This window comes from Vitis riparia, chromosome 10 (genome assembly GCF_004353265.1).
Source record: "Vitis riparia cultivar Riparia Gloire de Montpellier isolate 1030 chromosome 10, EGFV_Vit.rip_1.0, whole genome shotgun sequence".
NCBI classification, from domain to species: domain Eukaryota; kingdom Viridiplantae; phylum Streptophyta; class Magnoliopsida; order Vitales; family Vitaceae; genus Vitis; species Vitis riparia.
Genome location: NC_048440.1, coordinates 5,431,404 through 5,458,157, shown reverse-complemented (window position 1 = coordinate 5,458,157; position 26,754 = coordinate 5,431,404). Strand labels below are relative to the sequence as shown.

Sequence of the window (26,754 nt, the reverse complement as noted above, 5' to 3'; positions counted from 1 at the left end):
ACACAGAAAATGACTCAATTCTTGCCTTTCCAGTTGGTGAAGTGATTACTACCAAAAAGTGCTATTTTGTAGACCTAATTATAATGGTTTTAAGCACCTTTGTGTAGTAATCATATTCATTTAACCCAATTAATTCATTAAGGTCCTTAGTAATTGGTTTTAACCATTTTGTGGCAAGTTTACATGTTTATATCAGCTTATGAATCAATTCAAGCATGCCAAATGATGGAGGAGCTACTTAGACAAGCCAACCAAAAAAGAGAAGCAAAGAAAAGCAAAAGAGAAGCAAAGAGAAGCAAAGAAAAGCAAAAGAAAAGCAAAGAGAAACAAGGAGGAAAACAGAGGACAGCAGCTGCAGTCTTCTTTGGCACTTTTGGAGCACTTCCCGAAGTCATTTTCTACATGCTATATACCGTTTCAAAGCTCAAGAAGTCAAGAATCTAACGCTTCAAACCGTGCACGATTTGGAGCTGAAACGAGGAAGTTATGACCTTCGGAAGAAAACTGCTCCAGGTATGCGAAAATTTCGCATACCTTCTGAATGGTATGCGAATTTCGCATACCTCCTGATCAGGTGTGCGAATTTCGCACACCCCTTCCCCTGTTTTGCCGACTCCACACGAGATCTTTTCTTTTAGATATTTTTGTATAAATTTCCATTCTTCTCCTTGTAATCCACCAATCATAAGATTTCTTAGCTAGGAAGGATGGAAAAGCTTCTCTATATATACTCCTTTGCATCCGTTGAAACATATGGAGAAATTTATGTAATATACCCATATATATTGAAATATACCACAGAGCCTTGCTCTGTTTCTTCTTTTCTCTTCTCTTTCTTATTTTCTTAGTAGCCAAACATCCTTGGTGGATGAAATCCCCAAGGATGAGAGGCTAACCTTTTAAGTTTCTCAAAGTATGGATGTTATGTGATGGCTTGGATGCATTCCCATGGAAATTTCTTGCACCCGGAAGGTAAGGTAGTCGTTTTTCATTAATAGTTCATTAATGCAAAGTTTAGTTTTTATTTCCATTGGACAACTTCCAACGGCCAATACTTGATAAGCTTTTGGATTTCTATCCATTAGTTATCTCCTACGAGCTATTGGAAGGTGAGGTTTTCAATTCCAAGTTTTGCATTAATCCATTAGAACCAATTTCAATGGCCATTGAAAGGTGAGTTTATCACTTGGAATGACTTTGAGTTGCCAATATTTGGTAAGCTTTTGGCTTTAGACCATTAGTTATCTCTTACGAGCCATTCAAAGGAAGTCTAAGGTGAATAACCATTGATGAAATTCACTACCATCTGTTTTGCCATTTTAAAGGATTAAAACTTGATTTGCTAAATCCATACCGGTTCGGGAAGCAAGCATCACCATAGTTGCAACCCCAACGCGAGGAGCCTATCCTGAGATTTCCAATTTGCATAAGAGCCGGAGCATAGCTATCCTATCTTTGAGAAACTTGTTTTTACACCCTTTCTTTTTAGTCTTTAATGTTAGCTTAAATTAGTTTAAATCTTTCTAAACCATTTGCATTTTCTTTTAAAGCTAACATCCATAAGAAAATCACCTATTTTCCTAATTTGAATATCACTTGTGTTTGCGAAAACCCTTCCCAGTGAACGATCCTAGAACCACTATGCTATAGTAGCTTGGCTACTTTAGTAATAGTATCTAAGGTATAAATTTTGTTGATACGCCTTTAAAGCTAAGCTACCATGAGTCGCATCATGAAGTTCTTGATTTCTCATCTGTGAGGTTCCATGGCTCTGCTTTTACGGATCCTACCTATGAATTACCAGTGAACAATGAAGACCTTGCGGAGAACGCTGACTTAAATGCTGCTGCTTTTGGAAAGGTACATTCAGTAGGGTTTGGTCCTAAAATTCCTAAGAATGAGAGTTCAAAAGGCAAAAAAAAGGAAAATTTTCTATAAGATTAGTTTTGTCTCAAAAGGGTCAAAAATCTTCCATAGGTATTGACCAAAATGAATTTGGGAAGATCATCCTGATCAAAGCCATTAGTGACCTTTGTATTAACTCAATATTTTCTCAAGGTTGAGAATTCATCTAATATGGTAGTGTGGATCCGTGTTTTTCATGTGCGTCCTATCCAATATGTAACCATAAACATTAGTGCACTTGCCATGAGAAACCATCTTGATAATAAAAATAAGTCATTCTTTTAATTAGGAGGTAGTGTACTATAGTCTTTCATGGATTGGCCAAATTTATGAATTGAGTGTGAACCATTTATCACCTTGCAAGGAACTTATGACTCAAATGTTCTATGCAACTCCTAACACACCCAAATCATGTAGCAAGATATAAGGGCGTGAATACTCATATAACATTTAATATAAAAAGGATAAAAAAAGGGAATCAAAATCATAAATAAACAAATTTATTAATGAAACTATATTCCATTATGTCATGTCATGCTTTTAAAGGCTCTATTCTAACTGTTTCTTTGTTGTTGAAGACTATACAATGTATTTACTTTGTGAGAAAGGAGATTTCTTTTGTATGATCCAATAAAGTGTTTAAAAAAAAAAAAGCTTGATACAACTTCAAAAGATTTGGGAATTTCCAATCAAAAGCCAAATCTTATTCCCATCATATTTATTATTTTTTATATTGGGAATTTGATTACATATATATTTATAGGTAGGTAGATTGAATTCACCTTTTCCACTTTCAATTATCAAGGAAGCTTCAATATATAAAAACCTTGAACTTGATTCTTTTAGTCTTTTGTACATCAAGCATATGCACAATGGTTTTCTAATTTACAATGAGTGGCTTCTAGAAAGTAGTATTACATGATTAAGATATTTTGCAAGAGCCCATATGGGAAAGATATTTCTATAGGATTCTGCAAGAGCCCATATGGGAAATATATTTTTGTAGGCAGAATAACTGATCATACAGTTATTGTTGAACACTCTAATGATGTCCTATAAAGAAAAAAAATGACATCAACTTCACTAAGCATGTCATCCCTAATATATACATTTTCAAGATAAAATATTACCAATTCAAATCTTATATACATTTACCTGTTGTGGGAAGTCTCCATCTTCCATTTGTGAATTAATTAGAAGCTTTGTTGCACAATGCAATGGGGTTGGGTCCCTTTTTCGCCTATTTAGTTTAGATGTTAAAAATAACTTGATAAAAATATCTATTTAGTTATTGTCTTAACCTTATTATCTAAATTATAATATTAATTAATCTATCTTTATAATTTTAAAGATAAAACTTTCGACACATACTTGACCTACCTGTCCAGCTTCTATGAGAGCCAACATAGCCCATCTAGTGCTCACTAAATGTGATTTGTTCTCTTCAAGGTTTGTGCATACCTGCCCTCACACATTAGAGAAATGTTTACTATCATAAGACAAAATGAATCCAACAAATTTTAATAATAGAATTTTAAATTTTTTACACATTCTCAAGTTTCATTGAGGAATTAGAAACTTTTATGAGTATCTATGGATCAAATTTTTTTATGTTAGCAACTTAGAAATGATCATAGAAATCCAACCTAAAGTATGACCATTGAATTAGAGCTTTAATATTGATTAGATTTTCCTTTAATATGATGATTTAATTTTATATCCTTGGCTCAATCTTCTATTAGAAAACAAAGAAACAAATTGTTTCAAAGATGCTTAATTGATTTTCACTAATAAGAATACCTTGTCTTTGCATGAACGATAACTCTCTCCCCAACCACTTGAATGAAGTTGTTTGGATAGTAGGAAATCACAAGTTCTTCTAATGCTAGAGCAATTTTGATAGGTTTTACCACCAGCTAACAACCCCTTTACTCCAAACCATGTTCTATAGGTGTCGCAAACTCCCCATGACCTGTACCTAATTCAACACTTCAAATATTATAAGATATATGGTTTCTAAGTAGAGATAATTATTTTTAGTTACTAATAAGTGCAAAGATGCAAATTTACTAGCACAATTCAAAAAAATTACTAGTTTATTATACTTTTGAAAAAATTTATCTTGTTATGAGTTTATTCAACTTTTCCAAGGAACCCTACTATAAGTAGAATCTATTATTTACTAGAAGTTAAAAAACAAACCATGAACCATCAAGTTGTTGTATGTTCTCAATGAAGTTTATTGCTTTAGTAATACATGCTTCTATCTCTTCCCTTCTATGTCTAGGATACAGTTTCGAGAATGATCGAAGGCCTTGAATTGCTACCGAGGTGCATTCGACATACCTATATTGTTGATGAATATTAAACTTTCATTTCATTATTCTTAATCAATTACATTCAAAGAGAACAAGTAATAGTTCTTATCAAGATTATCATGTCTTAACAATTTAAGATAGTTATTTTCAAACCATTACATTATTGATACTAGTCATGAAAGGCATTAATAGTTTGCAAGTAAGAGTGCCTTTGGCGGTGATTCTATGTGCTGCTCTTACATCCAAAATTCCCCATAAAACTTGCTTGAGCGGATCCACTATTTCAGAACCAATTATCCCCATGTGCCAAACTGAGTTTTCCTACAGTCATTATTTAAGGCCAAGATAAATGGTGTGGAGGAATCATCCAGGTGGAGGAAATCAAGGGTGAGAATCTTGTGGCCTTTGCACCACGAGACAAAGTGATTAAAAGTCTGGGCATATTCTCCTTTGGTTCATTGCACGTTCTGGATGGTTCCTTTGAATCCCGAGCGCTCTACGTCTATCTGTAACGACTGTATTTTATGGCTTTTCCACAGATGCAAGTCATCAGGCAAAGAGGATAATTCATTATCCTCCACAGTGTGGCTGTTCGACCCATCCCCCTGTTACGGTTCTTTTATTAAGCTCAATCGGGTGCCCCAATTGAACCTACTCCGTGGTTGTGCTTGTTTGTCAATTCCCTCTGTTATTCTCGGACCGAATGGCCAGTTGAATTGGATTTTAGACTTATTTTGCCTTGAACATTTATATGAAACTGCTTGGTGAATGGCAATTGGTCTCCTTAAAATCGTACTCCAACAGCTTGGCAACCTTAGATGTCCTAAAACTTCTGGAAGGGTGGCCATGCAGACCACGCATAAGTGGGGTGAAAATTCGGATTCCTTCCATGTGGAAAGCTGTTGGTGATCTGAAGGTGTGACTTTGTTGATAGGATATGGAAGAGGAGCTGAAACATATCCATACTCATTGGCATTCTGGTGCTATGTTTCTTGAATTTACAGCCTGCATGTCATACTTTGGGTAATCATTTTCTCTTCCCAAGCTTCCAGAAGCATTCTTGCTAGCAGCACTACCCTGTTCATTGTTGGGTCATTAGGGGCCACACCTTCACAGTGCTATCACAACCACCAGAAACCAACTTCTGAACAGGATCCAACTAGGAACACTTCACTTCCAACAGTATTTGCTGGGCTTCTAGCTGTCCTTCCTCTCCAAAAACCCTCCAAAAATCCTAAACACGAGTTCTTCTCCTCCTCGCAAAATCAATGAAAAAGTCTTTCTGCTCCCCCTCCATGTCCTTTTCCTCTTCTATCTCATCCCCCCCTCCCACAGTTTTCTTGCAGGATATTAATAACCCTCTACACTGGGGGTCATGAATCCGTGGCAATAAGCTAAAACACAACCCTCTCTTAGGACACTCCTTTCCAACATAGACTGAAAATTCCTTTTAAAGCACCCACTCCCTCTCTCAAACGCCGCCAGCCTGTGCCTTCTTTTCCAGACCACCGCCTCAAACACCTTGAAAATTTTGGACCAAAACCTCTTTCTTTTTTAGTGGCTTGCTTCACTGCTCTTTTCGAAGTGGTTGTTTGAAGGTTCTTGAGATGGAGTTTCTAGTGCAATCTTGCCGTTAGGAATAGTGTCTTTGAGTTTCAATGATGAGCACGGGGTTTTTACCAGGTAAATTCAATAGTTTATCAGAATCAATCATCTCTTTCAGTGCTGAACAGAATCAAGTTGAAGGACAGGTTCCATCTTGGCCTGGCAGGTGGCTCTTTGCTATGTCTATTCTCTAAGCATCGAATCTGCTCCATGGAAGGTTCCCTACTGCAATTATGCAATGACTCATTCTTCACTTTTCTCAGTCCTAGCCACAAACAACTATCAGGCACTATACCTGCAAATCCTCATCTGGACTTGAACTCGAGAATGACCTCTTCAATAGGTTCTTGTTCGAGGGCAGTGTGCAATAATTCGTCATGTCTCTCTTTTTCAACCCAGGGTTGTATAATCAAAGAACTAGTAGGATTCAGAGCCTTCTCAGGACTTACCTCAAGAGCGAACAAATGGTGCATCAGGCCCTTCGATCGATACCAGTGTGTAGAAGCTGCAACTGGGTGTCCCAATACCAGGCAGACATAGAGCGTAACCTTCACCGAGCACTTTGGCAATTTAGTGTCTTAGAGCTCCTTCTCTATTGAATTTCACCATTTGAAGAAGAAACTGTCAACCACTAATCTAAATCAATGGGACGACTTTAAATCATGATTTTCCTTCCTCTCCATACCAGCAAAATTCCCACCTGGAAAGAGCCCTCTTTCTATGTCCAATCAGAATGGATATGACATTTGAACTGCACTTCACCTGTTGCACAAGATATTGATCCTCTTACTCCTAGTTCTCACTGTTCTGGAGCCTTGTTTGCTACTGTCCTTGTTGACTTGTCTGTGAATTACCACCAACTTGATAGCTGCCACACATGGGGATGAAGCTATGCTTTTGCCTTTTCATACACATGGTTTGGTACCGGTGGTAGTGAGGAAGTAGTCCAGATTTGTCGTAACTGGAGGGCTGAAGCTGAGTGGTGCTTTAATGGTGTAGACCTAAGGAGTTGACTGAAACAGAATCCTCATTTTTAAGACGTTAGATTGCCTCTTTTTGGGATCTATCCAATTCAAAAGGAAATTCAAGTGCCATGTCATGAACAAAGTCATGAAAGAGATCAGCATTCCCTTCACTTCTTCCATTGACACCCTAGGTCTCTTTCTTCTGCCAGCATCCAGTCTTGTAGAAGTAATCTGGCCTCATGCTTTCAGCATCATAGACCCTAGATGGCAACCTCTCAGCCATATATTGAGTCGTGCATTCTGCAGTAGTGCGACCATCTCATTGAGCGGCAACGTTGAAGAAATTCCAATAAATTCACTCGATCACTTCTTAGAAGGTTTAGCATTCATGCTTGATCCACCAACTTCCACTAAAACAACATTTCCCACAACAACCTTGTTGCCATAAACAATGGCTTATTTTTAGAGACTCTCTCCATTACAGGTTCTTCCTACAAATTCTCCACCAAAGCATTATTCCCAGACATTTTGACTTCAATTAGTGTTGCTTCCTTGATGTCCATTGCATGTCTCTGGAAATAGTTCCAGCTTGCAAGTTCTGATTATTTTCGCTGGAATTTGGAGTTCAGAATATACCATAATGCTTGCAACTGCTTCATTACCCCAGTTGATCCTTCCATCATTCTTAGCAGTGTCTACATCAACTACTGCACATAGTAGTGTCTAAAGCCATCCTGTCACTCTATCTTCGTTGACAATCCATTTCCTTTCATCAACCCTACTGTCTTGCTCGACCTGAGCCTCACCTGACTGAGGATTCATATACTTATTGCTATCCAGAGGTGAGTTTGATCGATTTGTTTAAGGCTTACAATCTGCACAAGGCTCCAAGGCAAAGGACACACTAACAGATAAAGGGAAGAACCCCACTGGAACACTCATGAACAGACCCAAAAATGGGAAAAATAAAATTCAAGAGGAACATAGAAAAGGCAGTAAAGAGTGGGTATTCTAGACAAGCCATATCTCATCATTTGCCAATGGGCTTGGAACAACAGAACACGTCATGACGAATTTAAATAAAACTATACCATGATTCCCCAAACTTTCAAGCTTAGAAATAAATCCCTGCCTCAGCTATGTACAAGAAGAATCAAAGAAACTAAAAGATGGAACCAAAACAGGGCAGGTTTATAAGCAATCATATTCAGCAAAACAAATAAGTGGCCCTTGATGTCCACTCCAATCAGCCCACATAAATGCCAAAGAAAAAACAGCCAGAGAATGATGAGGAATTGAATGTAAGTGAGAATACAGAATATAACAGGAAAAATGTCTGGGTAATCTCCACTCCAATTGTTTGGCTTCAAGCTATCGTTCCTCTCCAAAATCTTCCAAAAAAAAAAACCAGTGAACACCCTTTTTTTTTTTATAGGAAACGACAAAGGGATATATTGAACGCCCATTTTTCTTCTCCTCAGGAAATCAATGAAAAAGTCTTTCCGCCCCCTCCAAAAACCTCCCTGGTGTGTCGTCCCCCTTTTATACATATATCAGCCTTCGAAACCCAATTTGCTGAAAGAAAGTCCCCTTCCCTTTCTTTAAGTCCCATTCCCTTTCTTTCCTTTTTGCTTTCTGTGTATTTTTCCTCTTTTTAATTTGTAACCCTCTCATTTCCATCTATTGGGAAGAAATCTCAATAGTTGCCTTTTTGAAAACATTCCCCCCGAATGGTGTGTACTGCATGGTTGAAAGTTTCCTCTCTGCCTGATGTAGAATCCCTTCCTTCCATACGTATGCAACCAAGTTGACCCCATTTTCCCTCCAAAAAAATATATTTTGCTTGCCAATCCACCTTTCCTTTTTTTTTTTTCTGTTCTTTTTTATATCCATATGACAGCCATGTGTGTGGAGATCTCCTTGTTGAAAAATCTCATGCAAAAATCCAAGAAATATGAGTTAGAAACCTTATAATATAATAACATAAAATAAAATAAAACAAAAATAATAAATAAATAAATAACAGAAAGCCACGCAAGCCATACAAATCATGCAGGCTATACAACCATACAAGCCATACAAAAAACAAGTGAGTCAATGGGTGACCTAAGTGGTCTAGAATATTCCTAAATTTGCTAGGTGTACCTAGATGGGCACGAGTGAACCTAAGTGGGCTTGAGTGACCAGAAAAGTGCCTAAGTGACCTAGGGTGATCAGGAAAAGTGCCTAAGTGACCCAAGGTGACCAAAAAAGTGCCTAACTATCCTAGGATGTGTCTAAGTGACCAAAGGTGTATTTAAGTGTCCTAAAAGTGTACCTAAATGTGCTATCTTGAAAAGAAGATACTAAACCTAACTTGGGGTTGCCAAATGTCACAATGAGGGGCCAAACCAACCCTCAATCAGAGTCTCTAAGGTGCCTTTAAAAAAAAAATAGAGCCAAAGAAGCATTGGGCCACCAAGGAACTACTGTGGAGTACCGAAATAGCACTTAATAAGACATGTGTTAAAGGGACAAAATAGAGAGTTTACATGAGTAAATAATGAATCACTTGTTTAACGGTTTTTGAGTTATGTGGCATATTAATAATAAGCGTGTTCCATATATATATATATATATATATTTGTAGGGATTTATAGGGTAGTTTCTCTTTCCGTTTTGTTGCTACAACTATATATAGTCGAGCCTAGACTTGTACCTTGAATTAATTTTGAATAAATTAATCATTCTTTTTCACATGGTATCATAGCCAAGTTGACTGGGTTTTTTTGTTGCCTTTTGGTTTGGAATTTCTTTTTGTTCCAACAATTCTTTTGCATCTTAATTGTTCGTTCTGTGTTGCGTTCTTTTGTGATTTGTTATTCTCGGCTTTTGTTGGTTTTCCTGTTTTCTACTAACTGATGTTGTTTTCTTTCCCTTCTTGTTGATTGGGTCTCTCGAAAATTTTTCCCCAAAATCACTTTCTTCTCTTATCGTATTCCCTATGTTCAGAATTTCTTGGTCCACATTTTTTTTGGTGATATTTTTTCTCCCTATTTTTGCTTTCTCATCTTCTATCCTTTCTCAATGAACCATTCGTCGTGTCTAAGGTGTCCAAAGCAACCAACATGCCGACTATCCCTGCATTTGAAGCACTTGCAACTCACACACCAAGTGAGCTTTCAAACATTCAAGTGGCATACAAGTTGAACATGAAGAACTATTTGCAATGGTCACAAGTGGTGCAAACCTTCTTAAAAAAAGAAGGAAATTGAGCCATTTGGTTTTAAAAGGACCTAATTCGAGCGACCCGAAGTTTCACATTTGGGATGAGGAGGATTCAACGATAATGTCATGGTTGTGGAATTCCATGGTTTTAGAAATCAGCGGTACATGTGTGTTTTTAACCTCAGCCAAAGAGATTTGGGATGTTGTGAACGAGACTTATTCCAAGGTATGTGACACGACTCAGATTTTTGAGATTAAGATGAGAATTTTTGCTACATGACAAGGTGATTGTTCTATCATTAAATATGCCAATATTTTGAAAAGTCTATGGCAAGAATTGCATCATTATCAATGCCTCAAGATGATGTGCAGTGAGGATGCAGCCCTGCTTAAGAGATTTGTGGAGAAAGAGAGAATCTTTGAGTTTCTTGCTAGCCTCAATGTGGAATATGATCATAAACAAAGCCAAGTCTTAGGCAGGGATCAGTTGCCATCATTGAATGAGACCATCTCTATGATTCAAGCAGAAGAAGGAAGGTGAGGGGTGATGATTGAATCCCAAGCAGCAGATAGGTCAATAATGGTCTTGAACGGGAATCCGACAATGCTTTCCAATGGTGGATCAAATCAGGTTTCCAACTACGGGAATGGCAAGGCAAATTTGTCCAAAGCAGACGACAAAGATATTCACTGGTGTAATTACTATAAAAAAACCAGGCCATGAAAAGAACCGAAACAGTAAAGGTGAACAACAAAGTAATCAGGAGCAGGCTCATCTTTTTACTACTCAACCAGGTGATGAAAGTTCCCAAGACACTGGAGAGTTTAACAAATAAGAGATTGAGAAACTGAGAAGCTTGCTGGGAACATTGGAAAAACCCTCGGGTGCTTGCTCATTGGCACTCGCAAGTAAGTCTCTTATCTCTCATGCGTTAAGTGCTTCAAATATTAATTTTCCAAACTCTTGGATCATTGACTCAAAAGCAACAGAACACATGACAAATTCTTCCCTCAAATTTAGTACCTACAGTCCATGTCCTAGTAATAAAAAGATTGCATTGGTAGATAGGTCATTGACCATTGTTGCCGGTAAAGGTGAAATTAAAACACATCCTTCCCTTGTCTTGAAAAATGTTTTACATGTTCCTAAATTGTCTACCAATCTAGTTTCAATCCATAAACTTACATAGGACATGAATTGTAGTGTCATTTTTCACCATACCCATTGTGTTTTTCAGGATCGGGACTTAGGCAAGATGATTGGACGTGCAAGAGAAAAGGATGGGTTGTAGTACCTTGAAGCATCAAGCAATCCAAGTAAGACTGAGAATAATTTACCGAGGTCGTTTATTTCTAAAACTGTTTCCAATAAAGCTAAAATTTGGCTACATCATCGTAGTTTAGGTCATCCGTCTTTTAGTGCTTTGAAAATTTTGTTCCCATTATTGTTCAAAGGAATTTATGTGGAAAGTCTTCATTGTGATATTTATGAATTTTCCAAACATCATTGTGTACCTTTCGCCATTAGTAATAGTAGAGCTTTTGTTCCTTTCTCGTTGATTCATAGTGATATCTAGGGTCCTTCTACCGTTCCCAATGTTTTTGATGCTCGTTGATTTGTTTCCTTTATTGATAATTGCACTCATGTTACTTAGCTTTATCTTATGAAACAAAAATCTTATGTCAATACTGTGTTCCCAATTTTTCATAGCATGGTAAAAAATCAGTTTGGTGTGGCAATAAAAGGATTTAGGTCTACTAATGCTCATGATTACTTTAATTAAGTCTTATCCTCTTACTTTCAAACAGAGGGAATCGTTCATGAGTTTTCTTGTTTAAGCACTCCACTACAAAATGGGGTCGCTGAATGGAAGAATGGTCATTTGCTAGTGTCAACTTGAGCTTTTTTGTTTCAAAACAATGTGCCAAAGACATACTAGGGAGAGGTCCTCACAAATACCCACTTTATAAACCTTTGAGTGTGTTGGGGTTCAAAAGTCCTATGGAAGTCTTTTCTAAATTCTACCTGAACTTCACTACCTCCAATAACCTTGTTCCTCGAATCTTTGGTTGTGTATCATTTGTCCATGTTCATGCTCAAAACTGGGGAAAATTTGATCTAAGAGCTATTAGATGCCTTTATGGGATATTCCTCTACTAAAAAAGGTTACAAATGTTATCATCCTCCTACGAGGAAATTTCATGTGTTTGTCGATGTCACCTTTTTCGAGAATGAACCGTATTTTCCCACTCCTTATCTTCAAGGGGAGACGTCATTGATGGAAGATAAGGATCGAGATTTGTTTTTTTTGGAGCTTTCTTCTAGGGTCTGTTCAACTCGAGTCTCAATCTGGTCCAACTCAAGAGTCTGAGTCTCCAAATCCACATGTTGTCCCGATCTAAGAACTCGAGTCTCCGCCTCTGAGTGAAAATTCAGAGTATTTGACTAAGGTAAATGAAATCCTTGGTCACACATGACCTTTGCAGGTGTATTCAAGGAGGAACGCACGCATTCCTGACCTCTTGCAAGCCCACCAGTTCGAACCAGCCCCGAAAAAAAAAAGAAAAAAAAGATGACACCATTTCTGACCCTACTTCTGAAAATTCACTTGCACCTCTTGATAGTCTTGACCATGATCTGCCCAAAATTCACCAAGCATCCACTCTACCCATTATCACATTTTGTGTTATACAAGAACCTGTCACCTTCTCATAAAAGCTTCCTCATGAGCCTAAACATATATCCATCCCTAGCACTCTATCCAAAGCTTTAAACAGTGAGGAATGGAGACAAGCTATACGAGTGTAAATGGAGACACTTGAGAAAAACAAAACTTGGAAATTGGTTGACCTGCCTCAAGGAAAGAGCCTTGTGGGATGTAAGTCGGTCCTTACAGTGAAGTATAAGGCAGATGGATCACTTGAGAGGTATAAGGCTCGGTTAGTTTCAAAAGGCTACACTCAAACATATGGGGTAGATTATCAGGAGACCTTTGCACCGTAGCAAAAATGAATATGGTAACGATTTTGTTGTCTATAGTTGCTAATTATGATTGGGAGTTGCAGCAATATGATATGAAAAATGCATTATTATATGGTGATCTTGAAGAGAAAATTTATATGGAAATCCCACCTGATTTTGGAGGTGAGTTGAGAGGAAAAAGAGTGTGTAAATTGAAGAAAGCCCTTTATGAACTTAAACAATCCCCAGGGATTTGGTTCGGCAAATTCTCTAAAGTTATGACAATAATGGGGTACAACCAAAGTCAAGGTGATCACACTCTCTTTATAAACCACTCAAAGTTGGGGGAGTCATGACTCTGTTAATTTATGTGATGACATAATTGTGATCAGGAATGATTTAGAGGAAAGAGAAGCTCTAAGATGTCAATTGGCAAATGAATTTGAGATCAAAGACCTTGGCAAGCTTAAATACTTTCTTGGAATTGAAGTGGCTTACTCCAAGAGAGCAATATTTATCTCCCAACACAAATACGTGTTGGATTTGTTGAAAGAGACAGGGAAACTCGCTTGTAAACCTATTGAAATGCCTATTGAACAGAATCACCTAACTACAGAAGCAAGTGAAGACGAGGCCGTGGACAAGGGGATGCACTAGAGGCACATTGGAAGGCTCATTTATCTCTCCTGTACAAGGCCAGATATTGCTTACGTAGTGGGAGTCATAAGCCAATTCATGCATAGCTTGAAGGAGACTCATCTACAAGTTGTTCATAGGATCTTTCATTATCCAAAGTCTTCTCCAGGAAAGGGTATTGTAGACCCTCTATTTTGTCCCTTTAGCACATGTCTTTAAGTTCACTTCCAGTGTTTTACAGTGTTTCTTTGATGGTTTTTGTGGAAAACACACAAGAGCGAGAACGAAGGAGAAAGGTTTATCTTCAAAGAAAAGAGAGAGTGATTCACTAGGTTTTCTTTGGGAGATTTCGGAGAGGAACTATAGCGAAATAGCCAAGTAATTGGGTAGAGACTGCCTAGGTACGTTTTCAACTATCTTCTATGTTTTATCTTATGTTCGATTCTTGATGATTCTGGGCATTTATTTTGTTGATTGGTGTGGACGGAAAGGGCCACAGATTGTTGTGTTGAAATCGGTTCTTTGTTTGCTTGCTATGTTTTTTTTTTATTCTATTGATGCCATTGATTTCATCTGAAAAATAATATGCATCTGGGTTTTTTCCTTGAATCTGATGGTAGAAATCCTGCCCTGTTTATGTTAAAAATTTGTTTTGAATCACTCCCCTATTCTAAGCCAATGGATTGAAATGTGAAATTGTGGCTTTTGTTGGTTATTTTCCTCTTCTTTCTGGATTTTTTTTTTTTCTTCTATTTTTGGCCCACACCTCAACAAGCTCCATTCCCGGCCTTCAAGATTTGTTCTTTGTTTTGGAATTAAAAATAGAAAATGGTAAAAAAAAAAAAAGAAAAAAAAAAGGAAAAACACTCTCCTTCTGCATTAGAAGGATGCATTACGAGCTCACATGGAGGATGTGTCAGAATCTAAAAGTAATCTGAGCCATTCACCTTCAGCAACAGTTCTAATCAATTCTTCAGAGGGATGCATGAATCTGAAATCAAGGAAAGCATTGACAACGTTGATTCGGAAATTTTGGGGACTATGGAAAGAGATGGGAAATAATGAGAAGATGCAATGGGGAGTTGAGAATTTGGATCCGCAAGGAAAAATTCTATGGATAATGATTGTGAGCAGTGAGTTGTTTGGGAAATTCTGATTATGACATTGTGTGGTGTTTTTTTCATTTATACATACCAATCAGAAGGACAGAGCCTCCTCCCACGGGATCAAAGCCCCCAAACTCACTTCATGTAGAGCATAAAGCCTTCCACATCAACATTTTTAAGGGGTGCATCCATATGCTTTCTTCATACTTGAACAGATCTAGAGATTGCAGACATGGTGGCGTTCTAAAGATTTTCGCATTGGGGAGCTCTGCTGGATTCCTCTCTGGGTCTTATCAATCTGGCACTCTTTCGGCCGCTTATGATGCAGGTTTTGGTGCAGGTTTTTTTGAGAAAAATGAGAGACGGTGGAGGTGTTTTGGACTCAATTTCCTTGGTTCTTGCATTGATCTTGTTCAGGGCAAAGATTGTGGAGTCTCTATTACAAAGACAATGGTACTTAGGTGGGCAGCAGATCGGCATCAGAGTGCGGGTAGCTCTCATGATATTGGATTACACGAAGCCTCCATCGATCAAGAATGCTGGCTCCAACTAGTGGGAAAATCATAAATTCAGTCAACGTGGATGTGGAGAGAATTGAAGACTTCGATATCCATGGAGTTTGGTTGCTTCCAGTTCAGGTTGGCCTGGTGGTTTGTTGATCATTTTTTATGGATTTTGGAGTTGGATGATAGCTGTGAAGAAGTAATTGCAGCCAAACTTATCCAGTACAACAGTTTACTTCATCGGAAAACATGGACACATAATTTTAAGCACCGAGGCTACATACAGGGGCATATAGGATTATCGGTTCAGCCAGAGCAAATGATGGTTCAATATTCATTGAGTGGAAGCTCAGGACGTGGTGATGATCAATTGTACATACAGAAGAGGCTTTTGAGGTCTGAAAGGCGATAGGGTCTGTCATTTACGTCTCCTTAATTTCAGCATCTCTATCATAAAGAAATATGTAGTAACAATGAACGAAGCAATTGTTCACTCAACCATTGTTGTGGATAAGCTTTTACATTCTGTATCTTCATTAAGAAGCACCATTCTTGACATGGCCACTGAAACTATTGACATAAATCGCTTCAATAAAGGATGATGATGTCGGGGGGTCAACAGGAAAATTTAATGGGACTGCCGTGATTGAAATGGATTCCAAAGACGAAGAGAAGATGATCATTGCCTTTTGGCTGGTTCAATAAATTCAGCTGCTGTGGAAATCAGTGACGAATGATTGATCCAATTTTGTATTTGTATCTTTCATGCGTCAGTTCTGGTTCACAGAATATAGAAAATTCCTGAATTTGCTGATTATTTATGAAAGAGTCTGAAACTGAAGCTCAGTTCAAGCACATGGGAGTGGAAATTCATTCTGAATATGCTTCAAACAACATGGCCATGGAGAACTCAGATATAAGTTTGGGAAATTATGGACCTGCAATTGAAAAGAGTACAGGGGACCTAGTTACGGGAGGAAAATATTCATGAACATCTATGACAAGATCTCTCAGAGACGCAGATATATCTTCAATACGATTTCAATCATGCAAAGTCCAGCATCTGTCCAATTCCTAATGTTGTATATGAAACTAGTGAGGATTATTCAGTTGTGCAGTTTTGTATCGGTGCAGATGGTTGACTCTTTCTTTTTTTTTTTGATCCTTCAAGTCATCAACATGAAGGATGAAAATGAGGGGGAGTTTCAGGAGTGCTTGAATGATTTTGCATTTGCTGTGTGGAGCTTACTCGCGACTGTTTCAGCATCTTCTAGCCGTGGCTGGCATACCATTACTGCAATTAAGTTTCTGACCACTGTTAGTATAAGTGTACACCACATTGTTTGCAGCTGATAATGTGATATCTCAGATTCGTCAGGGCATTGTAATTCAAAATGTACAGTTAAAGGATGAAGATGAGGAGCTTTTCAAGATGAACTATGTTGAGTTTGTTAGGAATGATACGGAAGGGAGCGATCTTGATATGAGGAGGAGGATTGTTTGTGAACTTCTCAAAGGGATTGTTATGAATTATAAGGAAAGGGTGACTGGCTATTGTTTCAGTACTGATCCAAAATATGCTAGGCTCCTTTGCTACAAACCCAGCCGTGAATTGGAAGGATAAGGATTGTGCTATATTCTTGGTTGTCTCGCTTCCCACTAAGGAGGTTGGGGGTAATTCTGTCTTGACTAACCTAGCCAATGTTGAGAGTTTCTTTGGGTCAATTATTGTTCTAAGAGTTGAAGAGTCAGAATGTGAATGGGTTCCTGATGCTCAGGACCAATTGCATAGACTGGATGGATCAGATTAATGTTGCATGCAGTATACACATGGCTTGGCAGACGTCATGGGCAATCAGTGCCCAGGTAGCATATGGTTTCATCACGCAAAACAGTCTCCTTCAGTTCAGCTTTCAACTCCGGGTGTCCCTGCTCACGGAAAAGAAGAACTAGCTAAAGATTCTCTGGCTTTATTATCTATGCCTAGTAACGAAGTCGAAGACAGGATCTGCAATTCCTTTGAGCAGGACAATTCTTCCCAGGGCCACCTTCAATCTCAAGCTGTTGGCGAGAGTTGGCCTATAAATTCTAATCAGTGGGTTGGAAACTAGAGGCAGATTGGAGAAGCTATAAATTTCAATCTGAAGAATCTCAATGTACAACAATTAGATTCTACGGTAGGACCTGGCAGTGAGTCTTTGCGAGTGTCATTTGATCAAAACCATGCACATGTAATTCTGAGGCCTCAGTTCTCAAAGAGTTACAGTAGATACCAACAATTGAATTCAAATGACCTTATATTTGGGCACAAGAATCTGCAAACAAGCATTTCATCAAGCCCCAACAGCGAGTTATGCCATAACCTCGTCAGAGACAGCCATCTAGGTTTAACGATGTTCAGTTGGAACAGCAGCACATCATGTTCAAACAACTATAAGAACTTCAGAGGCAGCAGCAACTTCAGCGGCTGGGTGATACCAAGCAAAATAATTCTATAAACCAGCTGTCTACTCTTGCAAAACAGCGTGGTGCCCCTCCATCTGTGCAAAGACTTCCAAACAGACTGCCAAATGCACAAGAGCAAGGTCAGGCTGTGCGATAAATGGGTCTGGTTCCGCTACAGCTTGATGTATCTTTGTAAGGTACTCTTATCACGGATGCATGAAGCAACGTGAGCCCCTATATCCATCTTCGAGGGATGTCTCATAATTCCACCAGTTTCTCGACCAATGACAGTGCTAGCCAATCGCAGAAGTCCCTAATACAGCCATCTGCTTTCAGTAATCCCTTTCTAGGCATTGCTTCTCAGGAGCAGGCTTGCATGCCCGATGGAACTTTCATAGCCGAACATGGATTTCAGGGAAGGAATTTGTTTGGCCAAATTCCCATTCACGATTTAAATAGTGGAGTTATGTCAGAAAAATTCCATCAAAGGAATGCATTAGTTCAGGAACTTAATGGGAAGCAGGAGCGAACATATTGGCCTTGGTTTACTAGCAGCAAGATAAATCCCCACATATGGAAAAGAATTCTAAAATGAGGCTACAGCTTCAGTGGACACGACAAAAGATAATTTGATTCAGAAAAAAACAATAAGAGAAGAAACAAGCAAATGCACAGTCCAGCTTGCAAAATTAGCTAGAAATGCAGTCATTGCAACCTGTGGAGGAAACCTGAAGCTACTGGCAGTCAAAGGGGTGGAATCAGGTCCGGTTTGCAGCGGGAAAACCTATGGTTTTTCAAATGGGGCTTTGAATGGTGGGCTTGTTGGGAATAATATGTAACTGGTGCATGGACCCAGCATTTCTGAATGGTTATTTATCTGGCACACCGTATGGTAATTCATATGAACCTTTACCGCGGACTGCAATCAAGACAAGACACTCCAGTTTTCTTACGACTGACATCCACTATTTACCAGAAAGACCTGTCCCAAATCCGTCCAACAGAAGCTGAATCAGTTGAAACTTGAATCACCATATCTCTCTCCTCTGCCATGGCTACTGAGAGCGTGCTTAGAAGGTCACTGTTTTGGCTAGGAAATGCTAATCCCCGAGCTGTCAGATGTGAAGATGAAATACAGAGTAGCCTAAGCACCATTCTGGCTTCAGTTGACAGTAGAAGAGTTGTATACCAGCTTGCTCATGATGATGAGCAGCAAAATGTGGTTGAAAAATGGATGCACTTGTTTCGCACTTTGATTGATGAGAGAGGTCCATGGTCTACTAATCCTTTTCCAGATAGTGTTGTAAGACATTGGAAATTTGATAAGACAGAAGGTGCATGGCGGCGCAGACTGAAATTAAGACATAGTTACCATTTTGATGAAAAGCTTTGTCATCCTCCATCCACTTCCCCAAGCAAAGAAGCTACCGTTCCTATTAATGAAAGCAAATCTGGTTTAGGGGAACATATTCCAGAGCAAATGAAGCAGTTTCTACTGAAAATGGTGCATAGGATAACTGATGAGCCGACCTTAATGACCACTGAAAACGATGCTGACCTAAGTGGACAGAAGGCCTCTGTCTCGGTGGATCTTTTAGAGAGTCAGCACCCTGAACTGGTAAAAGACAATAGTGATCAGTTCAAGACAGGAGATTCTTCTTCCTCTCCACCAGAGACATAAGCTAGTGAGGTTCTTATGTCTGTTGCATGTGTTCTTTTAACACCGAAGCGAAAATTAGCTGGGTATTCAGCAGTCATGAAAAATCTCTTGCATTTCCTTGATGAATTTTCAGTGGAAGGAACTAGTAGACAACCTGATTTTTTTAAGAACTTGAATACTTCAAGCAATTCCGACCTGACCAGCCTGATCAATTGGGAGGAGTTCAAAAACGGAGGTTTCATAAGTGGCCCATAAATTCTGAATTTTGAATCTGAGAAAGGGATCATTAGCATAGATGCAAATTCATGAAAACAGGCTCCAAAAACAGCCAAAAGAAATATGAAGCAAGAGCCTGAATAATCGGTATCCATTTGATCTTCACGTTTTTGCTAGAAAGCCCATCCAAAATCACTTTAACATTCTGCATCTATAACCATACAACAGAAATGCCCATAAGAACAGTTGATCTTGTTGATTTAGATGCAATGGGCACATCATGCTTATTTCTGAGAATATGTCTGGATCTGCTAGAAAGAAACTCATCCTTCAAATCAGAAAATAGTTCCATCTAATTCAGACGATCATGGCTCTTCTCCCACCAAACCAGAGACAATGGGCAAATAAAACAGTTTCTGCAAAGTCTGTCCAGCCTAAGGAAGCTCACCTTCATCAGTTCATGGACATGAAAATGGCATCTAAAGACCTTGATATACCTCTTTTGTATCCAATTAACAGTTCAGGTAAGATTTGGTAGGACTTCAAGGAATAATAAGCATGAAAGAAGGGTTTTAGACTTGGAATTCTAGGCAAATAAAGAAATTGTTGACGAGCAAGGGAACTTTTCATCCACCAACGTGAAATATCTTTCGCATGGTTCTACTTATGAACGCCATTAAAGCTTTCTGGCATTGATATCTCAAATCTCTAGATTTTTTCCAAAGTTTTGATCTGATCTGCAGCTATCCGTGTTCACCTACAGAAGTTCAGATTGGCGGTTGACATTTAATATCATGGATCTTAACTAGACAAGGTGTTGGAATACGCTACAGAGTACACTGTATCAGTTTCTAGCCTGAGCTAAAACAGAATGTGGGCCACAACATATAGCCTAAAGATATCAGACTAAAGATGCAACCAAAACAAGGCTATTGATGGATACATGGAGCAATGAAGAATTAAGGCTTGCCACTGCCGGTAACTCTAATGATGCTGCTGATTCTGAATCTAGGTTACAAAATTCAGATTTGAGGGTCAATATAGTGTTGCTCAGTTCGACAGAACATACCAGTAGGTTAACATCTGACCAACATGAATACGAATCAGTTGGCCCACTTTGCCTTGATCGCCCTCTTGTTGATGATCTCCAAGCAAATCAGAAGTGGCAGGTCCAGGTATCTGAAAGAATGGGATAACTTAGTGACGAGAGCAGGTGAAGAACCTACAGATTGCCCGAATTTTTCCAAGATTGCTCACAGATATATTTCAGATTTTCAAGAATTCCTTCAACACTGTCGAGCTTGTCAGGAAGCAGGAGGAATTGTAGCAACTTCAGACCCTTGCACAGAATGAACACCGACAATTTGTCCGAACTGAGATGACTCCCTAGAACTTGCAGAATTTGTACTCTCAATTGCAGTAGGAACAAAAAGTTCTACCTTCAGATATGGAATTGGACCTCAAAGATTGAAATAGGTGGTGGTTGTCAAAGGACAGCTTTGCTGTCCACACTTCCTTCCTTATTTAGCCCACACTTGCTGTCCACACTTCTTTTCTTAATTTAGCCCACCCTTCTTTCCTTATTTTAGCCCACAATTGTTTCCTTATTTCTCCATTTATTATTCTGTACAGTTAGCATATATTATTTGGCAGATTATAGTTTACATGTATAGGGCTAGAATCATGCTGGAATTTATTTGATTTTATTTGCTTTCCATGTAAAGCATCCTTGTAAAGTCTATATATAATATACAAAACTCAAGGCCAAGGTATTCGGTCATTCACACAATATTTTGACATGGTATCAGAGCAAGGTTGCTAATTTTTCTTCCCTCAAATTCTTTTGTCTTTTCGGTTTCGGAGGTGTCTCTCGTGTCTTTCGGTCAAGTCTGTGTTGATCCGTGCTGCATCCAACCACAACTATTTTTTCTCAGTATTTCTGTGGCTGTCGTGGGTCAGTTTTCTTCTGGGATTTTTTTGGTCCATCCTTTTGTCTCGGGTTCTATCTATTTTCTATGGATTCCGCACCTTTGTGTGTTAAGTTTACAGGCACAAATTATTCTACCTGGGCATTTCAGTTTGAACTTTTTCTTAAGGGAAAAGACCTTTGGAGTCATATTGATGGCACGGATGTTGAAAAACCATCCACTTTTGACAAATCTCAGGATGTTGGGTCTTCTCCTTCATGGGTTGTGCTTGATGCACGCATCATGTCTTGGCTTCTTGGTTCAGTGGAGCCTCATATTGTCACCCACTTGCGGCCCCATCGCTCCGCTCAATCTATGTGGGCTTATTTGAAGAAAGTTTATCATCAGGATAACGATGCTCGTCGCTTTCAATTAGAACATGCGATTGCCATGTTTCAACATGGTAGTCTTTCCATCCAGGACTACTACTCGGCATTTCTGACTCTTTGGCATGAATATGCTGATTTGGTTACAGCGGATGTTCCTATTGCCGCTCTCTCAACTATTCAGACTATTCACGTGACTACCCGGCGTGATCAGTTTCTTATGAAACTACGTCCGGAATATGAATCTGTCCGCTCCTCTTTACTGAATAGATCTCTTGTTCCCTCTCTTGATATTTGTTTTGGTGAGTTACTTCGCGAAGAGCAACGCCTTAGTACTCAAGCTATTTTGGAGCAATCTCATGGCAGTTCCGGGACGACAACTGTAGCTTATGCTGCCCAAGGACGCGGACCACCTATGCATTCTAAAAACATGCAGTGTTTTTGCTGCAAGGAATATGGGCATATTGCTGCCACTTGCCCTAAGAAGTTTTGTTCTTATTGCAAGAAGAAGGGTCACATTATCAAAGAATGTCGTATTCGCCCCCAGAATCGTCAAGCCCAAGCATTTCAGACTTTGGTTATTGTCCCTCCTGTAGCCACACACGACTCTCCTTCAGCTATGTGCTCTGTTCCTCCTAAGGCACAATGTCGTTGAATCGAAATCAACTTATTTCCACACGAAACTAAAGAAATGTGTAATAGACAACGGAACGTAAACATCAGAGGAAAACCAAGAAATAAACAGATTGAAAATTAATTTTGCTAGTACACACATACATTCGACAAATAACACCCAAACATACAAGAGAAAATTGAAGAACAGCAAGAAATTTGAGAGAATAGGGAATACGCAGGAAACTTACCCAAGACCTATTTCCAATCAAACTTCTCCTGTCCCCGATAAACCTTGAAATTCCACTCTTACGCCTATAGAAGGTAGAGAAAAGAGCAGAGATCAAATGTAAAAACGAGAATCAGAAAATTACAACTAAAGGCACGATGTCATTAAAAGCAAATAATATTATTCTGATACGAAACGAAAGAAACGAGCATTAGAAAACGCAATAGGAATCTCTAAAACAAACAAATAAATCAAAGGATCGAAAATTAAATGTCTAATACAAAAATGCAGTCAACAAACAACACTCATATATAAAATACAAGAATGAAGAACAGTGCGAAATGGAGGATCATAGGTAAGACGAAATAAACATACTACAGGAGTATCTCCGACGAATCTTCTCTTGTCCCCGGGAAACCTGAAAAATTCCACCCTTACGTTTATAGATGGTAGTGAAAGGAGTAGAGATCAAATGTAAAAAACGAGAAGAAGAAAATTACCTCTTAATGAGCAATGTCGTTCAATGGAATTAAAATAGAAAACGGAACATCAACATTAGAAAAAAGCAAAGAAATCAATATATTGAAAATTAATTTTCCTACTACACACATACATTCGACATATAACACCCAAACACAAAAGAGAAAATTAAAGTACAGCGAGAAATTTGAGAGAATAGGGAATACGGAGGAAACTTACCCAAGACCTATTTCCAATCAAACTTCTCTTGTCCCCGATACACCTTGAAATTCCACTCTTATGCCTACAGAAGGTATAGAAAAGAGCAGAGATGAAATGTAACAACGAGAATCGGAAGATTACAACTTAAGACACAATTTCATTAAAAGCAAATCATATTATTCTGATACGAAACGAAAGAAACAAGCATTACAAAACGCAACATGAAGCTCAGAAACCAACAAATAAATCAAAGGATTGAAAATTAAATCTCTAATACATATTTGCAGTCAACAAACAACACCCAAAGATAAAACAAAAGAATGAAGAACCATGCGAAATGGATGATAATAGGGAATAAGAAATAAACATACTACAGAGGTATCTCCGACGAATCTTTTCTTGTCCCTGGGAAACCTGAAAAATTCCACCCTTACGTATAAAGATGGTAGTGAAAGGAGTAGAGATCAAATGTAAAAATCAAGAAGAAGAAAATTACCTCTTAATGAACAATGTCGTTCAATGGAATTAAAATAGAAAACGGAACATCAACATTAGAAAAAAGCAAAGAAATCAATATATTGAAAATTAATTTTCCTACTACACACATACATTCGACATATAACACCCAAACACAAAAGAGAAAATTAAAGTACAGCGAGAAATTTGAGAGAATAGGGAATACGGAGGAAACTTACCCAAGACCTATTTGCAATAAAACTTCTCTTGTCCCCGATACACCTTGAAATTCCACTCTTACGCCTACAGAAGGTATAGAAAAGAGCAGAGATGAAATGAAGCAACGAGAATCAGAAGATTACAACTTAGGACACAATTTCATTAAAAGCAAATCATATTATTCTGATACGAAACGAAAGAAACGAGCATTACAAAACGCAACATGAAGCTCAGAAACCAACAAATAAATCAAAGGATTGAAAATTAAATCTCTAATACATATTTGCAGTCAACAAACAACACCCAAAGATAAAACAAAAGAATGAAGAACCATGCGAAATGGAGGATAATAGGGAATAAGAAATAAACATACTACAGAGGTATCTCCGACGAATCTTCTCTTGTCCCTGGGAAACCTGAAAAATTCCACCCTTACGTATAAAGATGGTAGTAAAAGGAGTAGAGATCAAATGTAAAAATTTCCACGCTTTCGTTTATTGATGGTCATGAAAGGAGTAGAAATCAAATGTAAAAAACAAGAAGAAGAAAATTACCTCTTAATGAACAATGTCGTTCAATGGAATTAAAATAGAAAACGGAACATCAACATTAGAAAAAAGCAAAGAAATCAATATATTGAAAATTAATTTTCCTACTACACATACATTCGACATATAACACCCAAACACAGAAGTGAAAATTAAAGTACAGCGAGAAATTTGAGAGAATAGGGAATACGGAGGAAACTTACCCAAGACCTATTTGCAATAAAACTTCTCTTGTCCCCGATACACCTTGAAATTCCACTCTTACGCCTACAGAAGGTATAGAAAAGAGCAGAGATGAAACGTAACAACGAGAATCAGAAAATTACAACTTAAGACACAATTTCATTAAAAGCAAATCACATTATTCTGATACGAAACGAAAGAAACGAGCATTACAAAACGCAACATTAATCACATAAACCAACAAATAAATCAAAGGATGGAAAATTAAATCTTTAATACATATTTGCAGTCAACAAAACAACACCCAAAGACAAAACAGAAGAATGAAGAACATTGCGAAATGGAAGATCATTGGAAGACGAAATAAACATACTACAGAGGTATCTCCGACGAATCTTCTCTTGAACCCGGGAAACCTGAAAAATTCCACCCTTTCGTTTAGTGATGGTAGTGAAAGGAGTAGAGATGAAATGTAAAAAACAAGAAGAAGAAAATTACCTCTTAATGAACAATGTCGTTCAATGGAATTAAAATAGAAAACGGAACATCAACATTAGAAAAAAACAAAGAAATCAATATATTGAAAATTAATTTTCCTACTACACACATACATTCGACATATAACACCCAAACAGAAGTGAAAATTAAAGTACAGCAAGAAATTTGAGAGAATAGGGAATACGGAGGAAACTTACCCAAGACCTATTTCCAATCAAACTTCTCTTGTCCCCGATACACCTTGAAATTCCACTCTTACGCCTACAGAAGGTATAGAAAAGAGCAGAGATGAAACGTAACAACGAGAATCAAAAAATTACAACTTAAGACACAATTTCATTAAAAGCAAATCATATTATTCTGATACGAAACGAAAGAAACGAGCATTACAAAACGCAACATTAATCTCAAAAACCAACAAATAAATCAAAGAATGGAAAATAAAATCTCTAATACATATTTGCAGTCAACAAAACAACACCCAAAGACAAAACAGAAGATTATAGAACAGTACAAAATGGAGGATCATAGGAAGACGAAATACACATACTACGGAGGTATCTCCGACGAATCCTCTCTAGAACCCGGGAAACCTAAAAAATTCAACCCCTTTCGATTATTGATGGTTGTGACAGGAGTAGAGATCAAATGTAAAAAACAAGAATAAGAAAATTACCTCTTAATGAACAATGTCGTTCAATGGAATTAAAATAGAAAACGGAACATCAACATTAGAAAAAAGCAAAGAAATCAATATACTGAAATTAAATTTTCCTACTACACACAAACATTCAACATATAACACCCAAACACAAAAGAGAAAATTAAAGTACAGCGAGAAATTTGAGAGTACAGGGAATACGGAGGAAACTTACCCAAGACTTATTTCCGTTCAAACTTCTCTTGTCCCCGATACACCTTGAAATTCCACTCTTACGCCTACAGAAGGTATAGAAAAGAGCAGAGATGAAACGTAACAACGAGAATCAGAAAATTACAACTTAAGACACAATTTCATTAAAAGCAAATCATATTATTCTGATACGAAACGAAACAAACGAGCATTACAAAACGCAACATGAAGCTCAGAAACCAACAAATAAATCAAAGGATTGAAAATTAAATCTCTAATACATATTTGCAATCATTAAACAACATCCAAAGACAAAACAGAAGAATGAAGAACAGTGCGAAATGGAGGATCATAGCAAGACGAAATAAACATACTACAGAGGTATCTCCGACGAATCTTCTCTTGAACCCGGGAAACCTGAAAAATTCCACCCTTTCGTTTATAGATGGTAGTGAAAGCAGTAGAGATCAAATGTAACAACGAGAATCAGAAAATTACAACTTAAGACACAATTTCATTAAAAGCAAATCATATTATTCTTATACGAAACGAAAGAAACGAGCATTACAAAACGCAACATGAAGCTCAGAAACCAACAAATAAATCAAAGGATTGAAAATTAAATCTCTAATACATATTTGCAGTCAACAAAAC

The 26,754-nt window shown here is 38.0% G+C and overlaps 1 protein-coding gene and 3 long non-coding RNA genes across 5 annotated transcripts; 1 reads left to right on the top strand and 3 right to left on the bottom strand.

Moving 5' to 3' along the window:
- Window positions 1-16,888: 16,888 nt before the first annotated feature.
- Window positions 16,889-21,017, bottom strand: LOC117923679. The gene is made up of 2 exons (XR_004652665.1): window positions 19,183-21,017; window positions 16,889-19,085 (listed from the first exon to the last, which is right to left on the bottom strand). It is a non-coding gene; the product is annotated as an uncharacterized LOC117923679 (long non-coding RNA).
- A 526-nt stretch (window positions 21,018-21,543) lies between these two features.
- LOC117923031 lies at window positions 21,544-22,476 on the top strand. Its single transcript, XM_034841290.1, has one exon. The coding sequence runs from the start codon at window positions 21,544-21,546 to the stop codon at window positions 22,474-22,476; it is 933 nt and encodes a 310-aa protein (XP_034697181.1).
- Window positions 22,477-22,690: 214 nt separating this feature from the next.
- Window positions 22,691-25,339, bottom strand: LOC117923678. 2 transcript variants are annotated; one of them, XR_004652664.1, is made up of 3 exons: window positions 25,123-25,339; window positions 23,038-23,425; window positions 22,691-22,748 (listed from the first exon to the last, which is right to left on the bottom strand). It is a non-coding gene; the product is annotated as an uncharacterized LOC117923678 (long non-coding RNA). The 2 variants fall into 2 exon arrangements; XR_004652663.1 differs by lacking the exons at window positions 22,691-22,748; window positions 23,038-23,425 and adding an exon at window positions 24,801-24,833.
- Window positions 25,340-26,153: 814 nt separating this feature from the next.
- Window positions 26,154-26,747, bottom strand: LOC117923681. Its single transcript, XR_004652668.1, has 2 exons — window positions 26,475-26,747; window positions 26,154-26,186 (listed from the first exon to the last, which is right to left on the bottom strand). It is a non-coding gene; the product is annotated as an uncharacterized LOC117923681 (long non-coding RNA).
- Window positions 26,748-26,754: the final 7 nt, after the last annotated feature.

Excerpts from the sequence above, each read along its gene's own strand:
- LOC117923031 (XM_034841290.1), top strand. The coding sequence starts at position 21,544 with ATGGATTCCGCACCTTTGTGTGTTAAGTTTACAGGCACAAATTATTCT.